Source organism: Phyllopteryx taeniolatus, chromosome 16 (genome assembly GCF_024500385.1).
Source record: "Phyllopteryx taeniolatus isolate TA_2022b chromosome 16, UOR_Ptae_1.2, whole genome shotgun sequence".
Lineage (NCBI taxonomy): Eukaryota > Metazoa > Chordata > Actinopteri > Syngnathiformes > Syngnathidae > Phyllopteryx > Phyllopteryx taeniolatus.
Window position 1 is genome coordinate 13,012,058 of NC_084517.1, and position 15,483 is coordinate 13,027,540.

The window sequence follows — 15,483 nt, forward strand, 5'->3', positions numbered from 1 at the left end:
AGGTTACGAATGGCGTGCAATGAACTGCGGAAGAATATGTTGTCACACGGCATTAGAAAGAACATTCAGTTACCATTAAACTTAGCTTAATTTGATTGTTTTATGTTTATAGCCTAGAAGTGTTTTTCAAACATATGTTTACTGTAATTATGGTTTTATACAGTATTAGCGTATAGATTAGTTATGCACAGTATAAGAATACATCATCACAAGTATAACAAGAGTAATAGACTGCAGTGCGTTCCGACTTACTGTATGTACAAATTCGGGTTATGTTGTCAAAAAACTTCGTAAAAACAACATTTATATTTACAACAGCAGTGACAAAAACGCCTCTTCCGGAAGATGACGTTCTATGGTTTGATGCGTTTGAGATGGAAGTGCATAGAAAGCAACTCTCACACTGACCCTGTACTGTCGTCTCGTTTTGGTTGTAGTTTTTTTGTTTTGTTTTTGTATTTTAAGAATTCCTACATGTTGTGTAGTCAGTGTATGAAAAATTCTTACATTAACATCTGATTGGTCAAGTTAATTAGGGCAGGAGCACCAGGCAGTCCAAAGGCCCACTTGGAATGATTGTATTGAAAGAACAGATTGTGAAACTAATCTTCCAGTTTCGCCCATCAACGCAAAATTGGGTGGACATAATTTGTTATAATGTTCAAAAAGTCAGCCATTTTTGTTTGAAACAGCCATTTTGATCGAATTCTACGCCTCGGATTTTTGACGAACTCCAAATAGGGATTCACCCAAATGAGTACCATTAAGAACCAGCTATCACTGACAGATGGAAAACACTTTTTTGGCCATGCCATATAATGTGGGCATGTAAATTTTGTTTAATTACTTGTATTTGGCAGCAAGATGTTTATCTTTGTGGAAATAATAAAATGTTCTGGTTCTATTGTTATCCTCAAACTTTTCTTGTTCCACTTTGGAGGTTACAATGTATTCAGGACGTAGCATATGTCCTGACGTTAGTGATTCCACAACCTTAACGTGTTCTCTAAAAGTGAGGTTCAGCCAGAATGTCATGCACGTGCGCAACGGGCACTCACAAAGATTTGTACTTTAGAAATATGCAGACTGGAATGGAAAATTAAATATTATCCAACAAACAGAATTGCTTGTGTGGAAATGTGGGGTTGGTGTGTGAGGCAGAACAAACACATTATGCAAAGAGCTGTGTATGCTCTATACAAATCAGGTTACACATTTACCTCTGACTGTGTTTATTGATAAAAATCCATTACATCAACCACAGTAGCCAAGCAAGTAAAAAGTATCATAAATATCATGGTACATGGTAACTGCCTTACACTATTCTGCAATTTTGTGTATTCTGGTCTTATTTGTTTTTCTTTACATATGATATGAGCATATTTATTCATGCAGATGCAATTATGGCTTGCACAGCTTTGCTTTCTGTTTCAGAAGATGTATTTACCTGGAAGAGAACGTACTGTAAACCAAATTAAACCAACATGTGTTGGATGTGCGCCAATGCTTTCAAACCTCTGGAGGAACCACAACATTAAACTGGACCAAAGGACACAGCTGTCAATAGCCTAACAATAATACAACAGTCAGCACACTTCAGTATTACACATTTTCTATGAGGTTTGTGTGACTGAAAATGTGAAATGCACCAAGTTGTGATTCGGTTAATCAGACACACTGTGTACATTTTGTAAGGTCCAGTAATTAAATGTATTCATGAATGAGGTAAAACTAAATGTGCAACATATTGTATAGTAATTGACAGTACAACACCTGACGGTCAATGTTATTAATGCAACTGTTGATTTTTCTTAAGTAACGAAGTACATTACAACGCTAATAAATAAATATTGTTACTCATAAGTAGATTTTTCAGGTATCTGTACTTTAATTAAGTATTTACTTTTCTGATAACTTTTTTATTGTTACCCTCTACATTTTGAAAACAGATATCTGTACACTATGTTTAGTGTTACTGTTACTTAAGCAACTTTTTAGATGCACTGTTCATGTTGAGTAGTTTAGAAATAACATTTAGCGTATATTTTTTACTTTTACTTGACTATTTTGTTTGTTCAGAACATTACCTTTTATCCATTTCCTTGATGTTTATTTTTATCATCTACTGTTGCTCTTGCATGAACTATTTGATGTGGGTTCTCAGAGAGACTTCTGCCCCGGGTGCTGTCATATAATAAACCAGAGGTTACTCACCAGTTGCTCAGTACATAAGTTTTTTTTTTTCATTGAATATTTAATTACTCTACTACTTGTAGAAGTCAATCAAGTAATCTCCCCCTGTCTTTGCTCTCTGCTCACCATGCATACCACCACCTGCACTCTCCGTTCCAGCAGTTTTTTTAATGTCTTCCGTCCCAAAGTCTGCACAACTTTTGGTCGATCTTTTCAATTTTCTGCCCCAAACAACTGGAATAGTCTACAAGAAATTATAAGACTTAACTCAATCATAGAAACATCATCGTTTAAAAAGTTAGTGAGGGATATTGTACATGGTCACGGCACCTGCCATTTTAGCCCGTTTTGAACCTTTTAGTCATCATGTACTATGATGTAATGTAATGCATTATGTAATTATATCACACTGTACAGTTTGTTGTCTATGTATTTGTATTTGATTTTATTTTACTTTGTTTTCCACTGCTGTCTGCTGCCAGGTCTCCATTGAAAATGAGAATCCTTACCTGGATAAATGGAGGTTGAATAATTTGGAGGACACCTTTTAATTTGACTTTAATATTACGCTAAAGGCGGCACGGTGGTTAGAGCGTCAGCCTCACAGTTCTGAGGACCCGGGTTCAATCCCCGGCCCCACCTGTGTGGAGTTTGCATGTTCTCCCCGTGCCTGCTTGGGTTTTCTCCGGGTACTCCGGTTTCCTTCCGTATCCCAAAAACATGCATGAATTGGAGACTCTAAATTGCCGAATGGTTGTTTGTTCCTATGTGCCCTGCGATTGGCTGGCAACCAGTTGAGGGTGTACCCCGCCTCCTGCCCGATGACAGCTGGGATAGGCTCCAGCACGCCCGCGACCCTAGTGAGGAGAAGCGGCTCAGAAAATGGATGGATGGATGGATTACCCTAAAGTAACAGTAGGCTCTTAACTTGAGTACAATTTTTGGCGACTTTGCAGTACCGCTGGTCAGTTCGAAACATTAGCAAAGCTAGGAACATGTTTTGATAGCATAAAAGCCAACATTTTTTTTTTTCGTTAGCCAAGTTAGCAAAGCAATTTTTCCATATAATTGACAGTTGTTTTTCTTTCTTTTTTTTGTACGCAAGTACTTTTCATAGTGTACTTTTTATAAGTTAAGGAGTAGAGTCAGTCCTTCCTTTTTAGTCTTTTTTCCTCAAAGTATCTCTACTTCTACTTAAGTACAGAGTGTGAGTATTTTTGTCACGTCTCGATATATTTAATAAATCCAACATTTCTTGTACTTATCTGTACTGTATATGATTGCATGCACTACTGTACTACCATGTATCGACAGCTGATGACGCTGTAGCATGAAACATGACATTTATTTGGCTTGCGTTTCGCGGCTTGCGTTTGTTCGCCTATGTTTACAAACCTGGGCAGATATATTCTAAAATAATATTTTCAGAAGCAGCCCGGATAGGACTCTTAAAGTGGGAGCACAATGAAGATATTATTTTTCTTTTTATGTTCAGGCTTGAGCGCTTGAGTAGAACAAATGTGTGTCGGTCACTTTAAGGCCGCACCACGCGTTGGGCTCCGCGCATGCGCGTATGTGTGAAGCACAAGCGGCAACCCCCAATGTAAAACAACAACAATCTTGTTAGCATTAGCAGTGCTACGCTGGCCAACGCAATGGTTCCCTGAAGCGCAAATATACATCTGGCCCCAAATACACACTACCGTTATCAGGCCAGATACTTCCAATTCCCCCGTGACTTGATACGCCGATGGTGCCGGGCTCATGAACCTGGCCAGCCTAAGCGGGGATGCGGGCGGAAGCCAGCTCCTCTTTGCCAACTTTAACCAGGACAACACGTAAGCCGGGGCCGGGCCGGGCCGAATGGAGAGCAGGGAGTGGAAGAACATAGGCAGGCTGCGGGGAACGTTCCGTGCTCCGATGGGCCGTCTATCGCGCTAGCTAGCGTTAGCTTACATTTAATGGGCTTTTGTGTTCAAATGGCGGCCTGACACTGCCGGACGAGACACCGTCTGGCTTTGTTATATCTGGATGCCAAATCTAATACGCGAGTATTGTTGGTTTTCCAATTCTAATACTGTAGCTCGTCTTACATGGTCGGTCGGTAGCGGCTAGCTGCTCAGCTAACGTGATGTTGTGCTAACTGTAGCCACATGCACCAGAGAGAAGAGATTTACATTCATCATTTTCAATGTGGCCATTTTTAATTCACATAATTCCATATGTATTTACTGTAATATTGACTGGCGCCAGGTTTTTGACATAACATTTTCCTACATTTGTGGTTTGATTTAGTTGCGTCGGCTGACATTACAGCGTTATTAAAGATGTGTTGTCTTTCTGTTGTGGTGATGACTTGTGTTTGTATTTGTTTCAAAGGTCCCTGGCTGTTGGTACCAAATCAGGATACAAGTTTTTTTCTCTGTCCTTTGTGGAGAAATTGGAGCAGATATATGAATGTAGTGAGTAGTCTATATTTATCTTCTTATGGTCAGTGAACATATAACACCACTCCTAACTTACTTTACTGTATAAATGTACATTATGTATGTGTACAGTACAGCTACTTGTACTTCCATCAATGGTATCACTTCATTTTATTAATAGCCGTCACATCCTTAAGTATCTAGCTTCCTTGTCATGACACATCCTCCAAAGTCCGATATCGTAAAAGCATGTAACCCTTCTGAAACCACTATAGTGACACATGAAAGCTGATGATGTGTGTGTTTGCGTCCCACAGCGGACACAGAGGATGTGTGTATAGTGGAGCGTCTGTTCTCCAGCAGCCTGGTGGCCATCGTCAGCCTGAAGGCCCCCAGGAAGCTCAAAGTCTGTCACTTTAAGAAGGGAACAGAAATCTGTAACTACTCTTACTCCAACACAATACTGGCTGTTAAACTCAACAGACAGGTAAGAAGACACTTAGATTTATTTGCAATGTCCTCCATCACAGGTAAAGTTTTATAAAAAATGATCAGTTGATATTTAGGGTTTTTGTGTGTGTGTGCGTGTGTTGTTTCCTCTACAGCGGCTCATAGTGTGTCTGGAGGAGTCACTTTACATTCACAATATTCGAGACATGAAAGTGCTGCATACAATCAGAGAGACTCCCCCCAACCCTTCAGGTTTGTCTCAAGCTTGTCATGTCATTATACTCACATTGACCACATTCGGTTAATGAGCTACAATACCACAGCTGTACCAAATATCTACCTCTGCAAAGACAATAGCGCTTACTTTTGTTGATGACTGCAGTTTACCTCTCGGCAAGAGGTATTGATTTCACCATTGTTAGTTCGGCACTACTGATTACCATTAAACATAAGATATTTTCCACAACCCATTCAAGGGGAAATTTGTTTCTATTGGCGCCTTGCGCTCTTTAATGGAATGCCCAACAACCCCACCCTAGAATGCAAATGACACTCTTCCACATAACCAGCTCACGATTTCAACTGCAACTTTCATTTAGGTGAAAAGCTGTATAAAGCTGAGGGTATATAATAAATAGATAAAATACACTTCTTTTATTTGAATTTACGTTTTTCCCTGCACTGAGCCCTGCGCTTATTTCTAATCAACGAGCTGGTCCTATCTTTTTTATTTTCCAAAATCTCAAAAGGCTTTTTTTTTTTTTTTTTTTTAATAAATTTTTTTTTTTAATATAAATGCTAGGGGCTTGGGCCCTGTGTGCCGAAGCAGTTTTGATGGCTTCATTGCCTCATCCGAGCCCTTTGCAACATATTACGGAGAGCAGGAGTTGGTGCGTGAGAGAAAGCTACTAATAAACCTGTACCTTAAGTAGGACTGTGGGTAAACATTGGCTCTTAAATATGGCTTTCTTTTTCTTGTAAATTGTAGGCTTTTCCTCTGTCTCGTTATTTGGCCTTTTCGGCTTTTTGAAGCTCTCCAAACACGGTATTTTATTTGATTCATTTTTACAAATTTTCACTTCCTTGTGGGCTTACTTTTTCCCTGTATCACATGACCGAGATGAGCTTTTTGACCGAGGCACATGCAGATGCACCTAATTTTGAAATAAAACTTCCGACTGATGATTTTATGTTTTTTCCATTCTCTTTGTGTGGTCTGGTACCAAATATCCTGCGGCGTGGTACTGTTCTGCGGCCCGGTGGTTGAGGATCTGATGTGTGGAGGACAGGGCACAAACCATAAATATGAAAATGGGCACTTTGATTTGCATTTTGTTTGTACAAAAATGGCGTTATAAATGATGTTTTATTGATGCATTCGTACATCGCTGCACAAACTAGTTTGTTGCATGGAGTTCGGAACCATGAAATGTAATAACTGCAGTAAATGTTTGGATGAAAAAAAATTGTGTATGCAAAACACTTGTAGGCCATAAATATGCTGTAAAAGAATCAAATGAAAAACCGTAAGTATGGCGGTAACTGGGCAATGTTTTCTTAAATCATGTGGCATTCGTAATCTGGAAATGTCGGAACTGTTTTAAACTGAGCGCCCCGTGTAAACTACTATAACTTCAAGCACACAACACAATCCGTTCTTTATGAGGAATCCTTTGTGTTGATATGTAGACCACAACCTTTTTGCCTCGGCGTTCTTAATGAATTACTTTACAGTAATAATTGTAGTTTTGACCTTTCTTAATGAAATATAATAACAATCAGAAAGAGCCCTCTGTATGAAGCAGTTCGCGGTCTGTAATACTAAACATAAAGTTAATACCTTTGACCGTGTCATTTAATCAGAGTATTTTGGATACAGCGCTATAATTGGATCTTTTCCCTCGAATGACTTCATCTATCCATTTTCCGTACCGCTTATCCTCACGAGGGTCGCAGGTGTGCTGGAGCCTATCACGGCTATCTCTGGGCGAGAGGCAGTGTAGACCCTGAACTGGTCACTAGCCAATCGCAGCCCTTGAATGACTTAATTGTTTAATTTGTTTGTGTTTGTGCACCTTCCTGCAGGGTTGTGTGCCCTGTCCATTAACAACGACAATTGTTACCTGGCATATCCTGGCAGTGCCATGATAGGAGAAGTTCAAGTGTTTGACACAGTCAACCTGGTAGGTGAACACAAAGACAGCATCGCTTCCTCCCCTCAGAGTCTCTCGTTAGTCATGACTTCACTTTTCTATGACAGTATTGAGGCGAATGGAGATGTTCATTATAAACATCCCGTTATCCAACATGTTCCCATTGGATGTTTGTCTGCACACATGGAAGAATAAAGTGAAGCTATCGGGTTTTAACTGGACAGTGACCCTATTAGTTACAGTCTAACAAAGACAGCTCTGTGTGACTGCCTTCTTTTGTCAGTATTTCCACAACCTTTGCTCTGATGTTGCACACCCCTTACACATGTGTGTGCGTGTGTGGTGTTCCAGCGAGCCGCAAACATGATTCCAGCCCACGACAGCCCATTAGCAGCTCTTGCTTTTGATGCCAGCGGAACTAAACTAGCCACAGCTTCAGAGAAGGTAGGACAGTAACAACCCCCATGCCCGGTTCTTTTTTCTATCTGTAGCTCTCTTTCTGCATGCTTGAGTAAATAAAGTCTCCTTACATCGCCTTCAACCGTTGTCTTCCTCTGCGTGTCTTTTTGTGTTTCACTTCCTCGTCCCAGGGCACTGTCATCCGTGTCTTCTCCATCCCAGAAGGACAAAAACTCTTTGAATTTCGACGAGGAGTCAAGAGGTGATTGATATGCTACACCAAAAGTTTCATACCACACTTGAGTGCTATTCACTTAATTGTTTGTGTTCCTTGTTGTAGGTGTGTGAGCATCTGCTCCTTGGCCTTCAGCATGGAGGGCTTGTACCTGTCAGCCTCCAGCAACACAGAGACGGTTCACATCTTCAAACTAGAAACACAGAAGGAGAAGTATGTGTACGTATTTCAAAAAGAATGGTTTGATCTTTGATGTGGCTATAAATGTCACCGATAGTAGTTCACTTACTTGACCTCCGTGCAGGCGGCATGGGTTCAGTTCTTCCTCTGTGACAGTGTGAATGTGAGTGAATGGTTGTCTCTCTATATGTGCTCTGTGATTGACTGTGACCCATCCAGAGTGTAGTTCGCTTTTCCCTCAAACTTAGCTGAGATAGACTAAATAAACACAATAGGTGAGATTTTCAGCCAGTAGCTGGGTATAGGTTCCACAGGAACAACTAGGTTAATAGTGAACCGTGAATATGGGGGGGATTACTCTTGAGAAAACTGATGGAAGGTTGTACTGTGAAATTACCAATGTTTCTCACATTGTGTGTGTGTGTAGGCCAGCAGAGGAGCCCACCACTTGGGGAGGGTACTTGGGCAAGGTTCTGATGGCGTCAACCACCTATCTGCCCTCCCAGGTCACAGAAATGTTCACACAGGGGCGAGCCTTCGCCACCGTGCGCCTGCCCTTCTGTGGCCATAAAAACATCTGTGCTTTAACAATGTAAATTTCTCTCTATACTTTTTTTATTGCGCTAATTTCTGCAAGACATTAAAAAGTACAAAGCACCAGAAGGATATTCAGTGAGATCGAGCTCAAGCATGTTATCTTCCACTTAGCGATACACTGGTCATTGCTCCTTTGAAGAATATGTTGTCCAATCTTTATTATATAGAAATATTCATAGTCAATAAGCTTTCCATATATATTAACACCAATAGGAATTAGGTAGAGGCATGTCAGCATGACATGTCAATACATGAGTTCATGAATTCAATACCACATACGCAGTCTTATTTTTTGTCTTTTTGGTTTTCTCGTAGGATTCAGAAGATTCCCAGGTTGCTGGTTGCAGCGGCTGATGGCTACTTATATCTCTACAACTTGGATCCACAAGAAGGAGGGGAATGCACTCTCATGAAGCAGCACAGGTAACGCAAACTTCGACATACACAGTAAAAGTGTTCTGTTTATTTGGACATCAATAACCCCACTTATGCTAAATAAGACCATATTGGATTTCTGAGGCTTACATGGGTTGCTTAAAGATGCTTCCATTCATTATCATGTATGTGTTATTGTCAATGACAGGTACACTGGCCATGGCGTTAGGTACCCCTGCACAGTAGAGACATAGTAACAAGATGTATAAGATCAAAGAGCAGTATAACAAATTCTACATTTACAAAGATCACACAGTTATATTGCTCAATTTGTATCATTGAGCAGTCTGTTTATTATTGAGTTTGTAGTTGTCAGTGATGAAATTTACACTCTGCATAAGGTTGGATGGTTACTGTGTTACTGTAGTGTACAGATATCAAACTCGGGGCCCGGGAGGCAGATCTGGCCCATTACAGCTTTTTATGTGGCCCTCGAAAGTAAATTGTGTGGGTCAACATCATGTTTTTGGGTAAAAGATCAAAATTGCAAATTTTCTTCACATTGTAACATTTGATTTTTATATAAATTAATTTATTATTGTTTACTTTTGTGTTGTCATTGCTTGGTGTTGATACGAGTCGTTTACGGACAATTTGGGCGTATGCGGATTGTTTCATGTGTTCCGTCAATGTAAACACAGACATGAGATCACATACTGCCAGTGTCAATTGAAATGTACCTGGGAGTTGAATAAGAGAATAATAGATGTAAGCATTCAATCGTAATTGGTGACTTGCACCTGCAGTGTAAATCCAGCCTTTGTGAAACAGAGCCTCTGCTGTTGACCTCAGGTTAGACGGCAGCGCAGAGCCGCCTAATGAGATCCTGGAGCAGGGGTCACATGATCGCCCACTTGTGGCGCAGACCTACAGTGCTTCTGTCACTAAAGGTATGTCACAAAGCATACTAACGCTCATAACCGAGTACATCCGGTGGATTCCTCAGTAAGTCATGCATATAGAATCATGAATAAGGAAGGAGCAATGTTAAGCAGGGTATGTAGTGTACATACCAACAGGCAGGATACATTAGAGCGTTTTAAACCTCTAACCCTTCTCAGATGTCTCTGAAAGATTATAGTGTGGTGCGGGGTGTGTTAATAGTCATTTTACCTCCGTGATCTCGCAAAAATATTAAACGATCCCAAATCCTTATGCGTGTGGTCAACACCAAGGTCGGACGATCCACTGATTCTGTGATTGCGACTTGAAAAGGAACGAAAGCCAATTAGGAAGTGACCTGAAGCTCGCGCTGTTGCCGGACACAAATAGAGGAGAAACTAGTTCTGTTAAATCTTTGTGGCAGAACGCCACTGAACAGTCAGGCAGTATGCAGGGTTCAGCAAGTAGTTTTACGAGTTACAGACCGTCTGCAACGAGGTTGGCTGCGATTACAAATGTCGAATCGCAACTGGTGTTCCGGCCAATCAAAATGTGAGGTTGTATCACATGATCTTACACAACAAAAAATTTATTTGTGTGTACCAGGCAATATCCAGTCTGCCACCAAGCCATACGAATATTTAGAAATTGTGTCTTTACCGTAACTATATTTATAATTTCATATCGTCACTGTCGGGCTGGAATCTTCTGTGTCCTAATAATGTCAATTTAATATTTTTTCACAAATCGATACAATCGATCTGTCCCTAAGTTGTCTTTTCTTTTTTCATAAAATTAACCAATTAAAAGTGTTGGGGGGGAAAAAGATTGACAACAGATCTATTAATTCTCTTTGAATGCTTAACTGTCTGCGAAGTGTTGTAAAAGACTGCCTCTTCCCTCACTCTTTGGGAGCCTTGTGGCATTATGGCACGTTAAAATAAAAATTCAGGAGTTTTTATTATTTTATTTATTTTTTTTCTATTTTTTTTAAGAGAATTAATTACAAGTGAAAATAGCCAAGTTACATCAGTGATTCTCAACCAGTGTGCCGGGGCACATTAGTGTGCCGTGAGCGCCCTTCAGGTGTGTCGTGGGAACTTATAAAATTTTACATAATTGTTCATCTATTTATGCCAGTGAGGCATAGTGACAGACTGACCAAATAAATGCTATTCTATTAGATGGCGTGGAAGCACATACTGTAATTAATGTATCCGCTTTTTGTGACATTTCTGTTTGTTGGTGTGCCGTGAGATTTTTCTGTTGTAAAATATGTGCCTTGGCTCCATTAAGGTGGGAAATCACTGGGTTAGATATACCCATGCAGATTCATTTCCACCTATTAAACTGCTTAGTCAGCACGTCGTTTTGTTTATAGCATCACTCATGGCTCCAAGACCTTTAAGAAATAGTTTGAGATGGTGATGTAACCACAGTCGTATGCTTTTGTGAAGTATTAAAGATTTTTCTTTTTTTCTTGTCAGGGGGTTGGTGCGCTGTGGACGGCTGGCACTGGCAATGTGTCCTGCCATTTTAATCAATGACAGCGTAATAAATTAGTGATTTTATTCTGGTGCACAACGGCATATGACAGCAGTCTGAGGTGTAATACCAACTTGAATGATGCAGTGTTTAGTAACTCAAGCAAAATGGCTTTTTTGTTTTTTTTTTTGTAATTTTTTTTTTATTTCCTGCAAAGTAATAATTTTGTACATGCGAGGATTCCGCCCGACCAAGGACGATATGCACCTATAGAACTATAATTACAGCAGCGGTCAGGGCAGTGTGCTTTTTCTTTGACAATGGCCATGTTGTTTGTGGTCCAATAAACCAATACAGGTAGCACTTCAAAATGTTCCTTCCTGATAACGACAGGGGTGGTATTTTTTGTTGCAGCAAGTTAGTAGGTGTGCGAGTGTCAGTTGCCTACTGGATTGTGGTTGCGATTGTACACAGTCCGGCTGGCTTAATGTTTTCCTTCAGTCATTGACTGCAGTAAAAATGACAAGGAGAGACAAGAGCTTTCAAGCACAATGTAAGCTAGCAGTTAGTTTAGCTTCTATTTCTTCTAGTACTACTACTCTTTCTTCTTTGTATTTTCCGTTAGTGTTGATACCCTGTTGCACCATGCTGCCTGTCACAGGTCAGTCTTAAGGCTTCTTTATACTCGCGGGGACGGCAACCGCGCTGACGCCACTACGGCTATCCCGCACGGAGTTTGCCTTTATACTCGAGGGCAACCCATGCGCGCTGTTTTAAAAGTATGCTGCAGTTCTCCTCCAAGTCAGGGGTGTCGCTACGGCTGGTATTGGCTAGGACGCCACAGGGTGGAGTTTCCTCAGGATTTTTTTGACCATTTCCGGTAGCCGTTTTTACTTTCGTTTCCGTAACAAGGAACAAAGCAACAACAATGGCGACCGTGGAACAGAGTCTGCTAGAACAAATGGACCTAGATGACCAGACCATACGTTTAATTATGCTGCAAAATCGATCGAGAAGGCGGCAGCGTAGGTGCTATGTGGAACTGGGACGAACGCTGATTACATCATCACAGCATGTGACTAAAACGGACCAATCACGAGAGATGATAATTTTTGCCGTGTGCACGTCAAGCGATGCAGAGGGGCCACGCAGGCGGATTCGTCGGTCATGTGATGCAATGCGGGCATTGCCGAATGCTCGAGCACGGGTGTATAAAGAGGCCTTTAGTATTATGGCAGACGTGTGGTGTCCTGTGTGGGGTCTCAAGTACACCACACAGGAGAGCACTGATCATCACATGTGCTGTAGGAAATTGGCCAGTTTCACTTCGTTGGTCCTAAAATTTTATTACAAATATGTGTCTTTGAGCATCTATCTATTCCAGCAATGTATAGTGACAGGCAGAGCCATTAAATGCTCTTCCACGAAATGTCACAAGGTACAATTAACCTATGTATCCACCTCTTGCCATTTATATGACATAATGATAGCTTTGTGTTCAACAGAACAGGCCCAGATTTCACACTGTGTCAGTCAATTGAAACAAGATCATTATTTAAGTAAAGCGTACCTTAGCTTAAGAACTAAATTTGTTCTGTGAGAAAGCTTGTAACTCAGTTTACTCAAATACATTTTCCTCATTGAAATGTCATTAGTCTGTTCCAGCCCCCCAAAACAGTTTGTACTTCTGTATTTGGCTGTCGCTCTCCTTGCCCACGTGTTAGGGCATTACAATACCTTATAATACAATACGGTATGCATGTTAAATTAATGAGGGGGGGAGGTCTAAGTATTTTGTGTCCAATTAGGTGACCTTTGAACTCACACGCACCTTTTAACATCCTAGGTTACTGTGACGAGCAGGGTGCCGTGGGAGGGGCGGGGCTAGACGACGACCTCAACAGCTTGCGCCTGGAGGACGAGAATGAGCAGCCGCCGCTCATCCTGGAAACTGACTGACCAAATGAACGGCCTCACCCACCAATCAGAGGGCCTCCTCTGGCGCTGCTATAGACAAGTGACACTAGGGGGAGAGCAAGATCAGAGAGGGAAGGTGTTTTTTGTTTTTTTTAAACACACCGAGCGCTCCAGAGCCTGTCTGTTGTTATCTGTTGTTGTTTGTTTCTTCACATACATCTCCATATTTTATCTTCCTCCCTCTTCCTTGTGCTCCTTTTCCCCTCGGTTTAGTCTGCGCAGGCCAAACTGACTGCTTTGCATGTACATGTGCCAACCGCTCAAACAAAACCCCAATGTGAGTGTGCGTGTTGGACTATTGATCAAAATAGAAATGTAGCAGTGCTCTACTAAAGACACACACGCAGATGCTAGCGCTGTGTATAAAAAAACAATTGTGTAAGTGCCTCTTTGCTCTCCTATCATGTTTTTTTTTCTTTTTAAGATCTCTGCATTGGCTTAATAAAAATCTATTTTCATTTGTCTGATATTATCTGAGGGTGTGTGCTGTACTCTCCTTTCTGACACTTTGCTGTCTCACATGAGCACACACACACACGCAAACACACACACACTTTTTGGGCAAGAAGCCCACAGTGTGTGTCGTCTGCTCGCATGTGACTTTTGATGCTTTTTGCTGGCAGAGGTTTGTGTGCGTGCATGTGGCGTAATTAGCTTATGTTTATCCTCAATCACTTCTACCTGTTCAACAGAGGCTCCCTGGACCCGCCCACCCTCACTTCCCTCCAATCATTGGTCAAATTCCAACTTTGATAATATGGCTGTTTTTGTAAAGCTACAGGCTGTGCTGTGTTAGCCTGCATGATGTTGCCATGATACTGTGTCCATACACTGAAGACATTTTATGACCATTTATTATGCAGAGCTTAGAAACACAACAATGTGTCTGTACATTTCTTATAATGGCAGGTTAGCACTGTAAATTCTTCTGCTTCTGACCATTGACTCTCGGTGGACAGTGTCTTCATTTGATTAATTCGCTGGTTTAGGATGTTAATCCTTTGGGTGACTGAGCTCACTCAGCAAAGATTAGCCAGGAGATTGGGAGTGTCAGGCGTTTTCTATTGATTTTGTATAAAATGTGAAACAATTTGAAACCACAATAAAGATAAAAGTCCATGTTGATGAGTGATGTTGTACCATGACATCTTACTTGCATGCACATTTTTTGTCCTACAATTCAACTACTTTCAACGCCCTCTAAAGTGAATTCAGAGATTTGAGAACTATGTAGTCCTCAATTGTGGAGATTTTTCACCACTTTCCCAGTTTTTGGGGGTGCGGCTAAAACAGGGCCTAGTCACACACTTTGGAGTCCGGCACTAGAACCTGAGTGCCTTCGTTGACATCAGCGGTTATCCGGCGCAATTGCGATGTGTAGGCAGCTAGCTATGCCTACAACCCCAAAATGTTCCCCTTTGTGTAGTCCACTAGCATGGCTCCTTTAGAGCGCCTCGTCGGCCCATGAGTGTGTGCACTTCACACAGAGAGGGGGGGACCAATAGCCAGCGTGTGGACAAGGGCTTCACGCCGGCCACCTTAGGATGCCTCGTTGTCTCGCCGTGGGAAAGCCCCTCAACATCTTGGTGGGATGTATTGTATTCCATCCACCGGAGGGTGTAAGCAGATATATTTTAGAAACTTGAACATGTAGTGTGGGCACAAGAAAGATGATTTAATGACATTTTTCCATGTTGTAGTACTGGTATTTGCCAGTTGAGTGGGACTTGGTTTTCAGTGCATTCAGGGGAAATGCCCATAGCGTTCGAGAGATAATAATTTGATTTTACATTATTTTGAAGCCTCATTTTATATACTTGCCTTTTTTGTTTACTCATTCAAATTTGGCAGGTTTGTTAAAAACAATCTTCTCTGGTGTGTCAACTGTAGAAGACATGGACTAAGGATTTTAAGTTGTTATTTTGAAGTTGTCTGTCTTATGCTAGCCTGCTGAGAGTTTTTTAATATTTATATTTGGATTATTTTTTTGTTTGTTACGGAAGCCATTTTTGTGTGTGTCAAGGACTTCCCCACTTTTTTAAAATACACTTTCAACGCACTCTACTGGGTG

General features: G+C 41.1%; 1 protein-coding gene across 4 annotated transcripts; it reads left to right on the forward strand.

Annotated features, from left to right (window-relative positions):
- Window positions 1-3,770: 3,770 nt before the first annotated feature.
- wipi2 (WD repeat domain, phosphoinositide interacting 2) lies at window positions 3,771-14,537 on the forward strand. 4 transcript variants are annotated; one of them, XM_061749615.1, is made up of 12 exons: window positions 3,773-4,031; window positions 4,573-4,655; window positions 4,937-5,106; window positions 5,225-5,321; window positions 7,155-7,252; window positions 7,574-7,666; window positions 7,813-7,883; window positions 7,962-8,075; window positions 8,464-8,628; window positions 8,949-9,056; window positions 9,861-9,958; window positions 13,282-14,537. In XM_061749615.1, exons 1-12 carry the CDS (start codon window positions 3,958-3,960, stop codon window positions 13,392-13,394), a joined length of 1,284 nt encoding a protein of 427 aa, XP_061605599.1. In that variant the 5' UTR covers window positions 3,773-3,957; the 3' UTR covers window positions 13,395-14,537. The 4 variants fall into 4 exon arrangements, with proteins under 4 accessions (XP_061605601.1, XP_061605602.1, XP_061605599.1 ...); XM_061749616.1 differs by having other exon boundaries at window positions 7,962-8,069; XM_061749617.1 differs by lacking the exon at window positions 8,464-8,628 and having other exon boundaries at window positions 3,771-4,031.
- The last annotated feature ends 946 nt before the right edge of the window (window positions 14,538-15,483 follow it).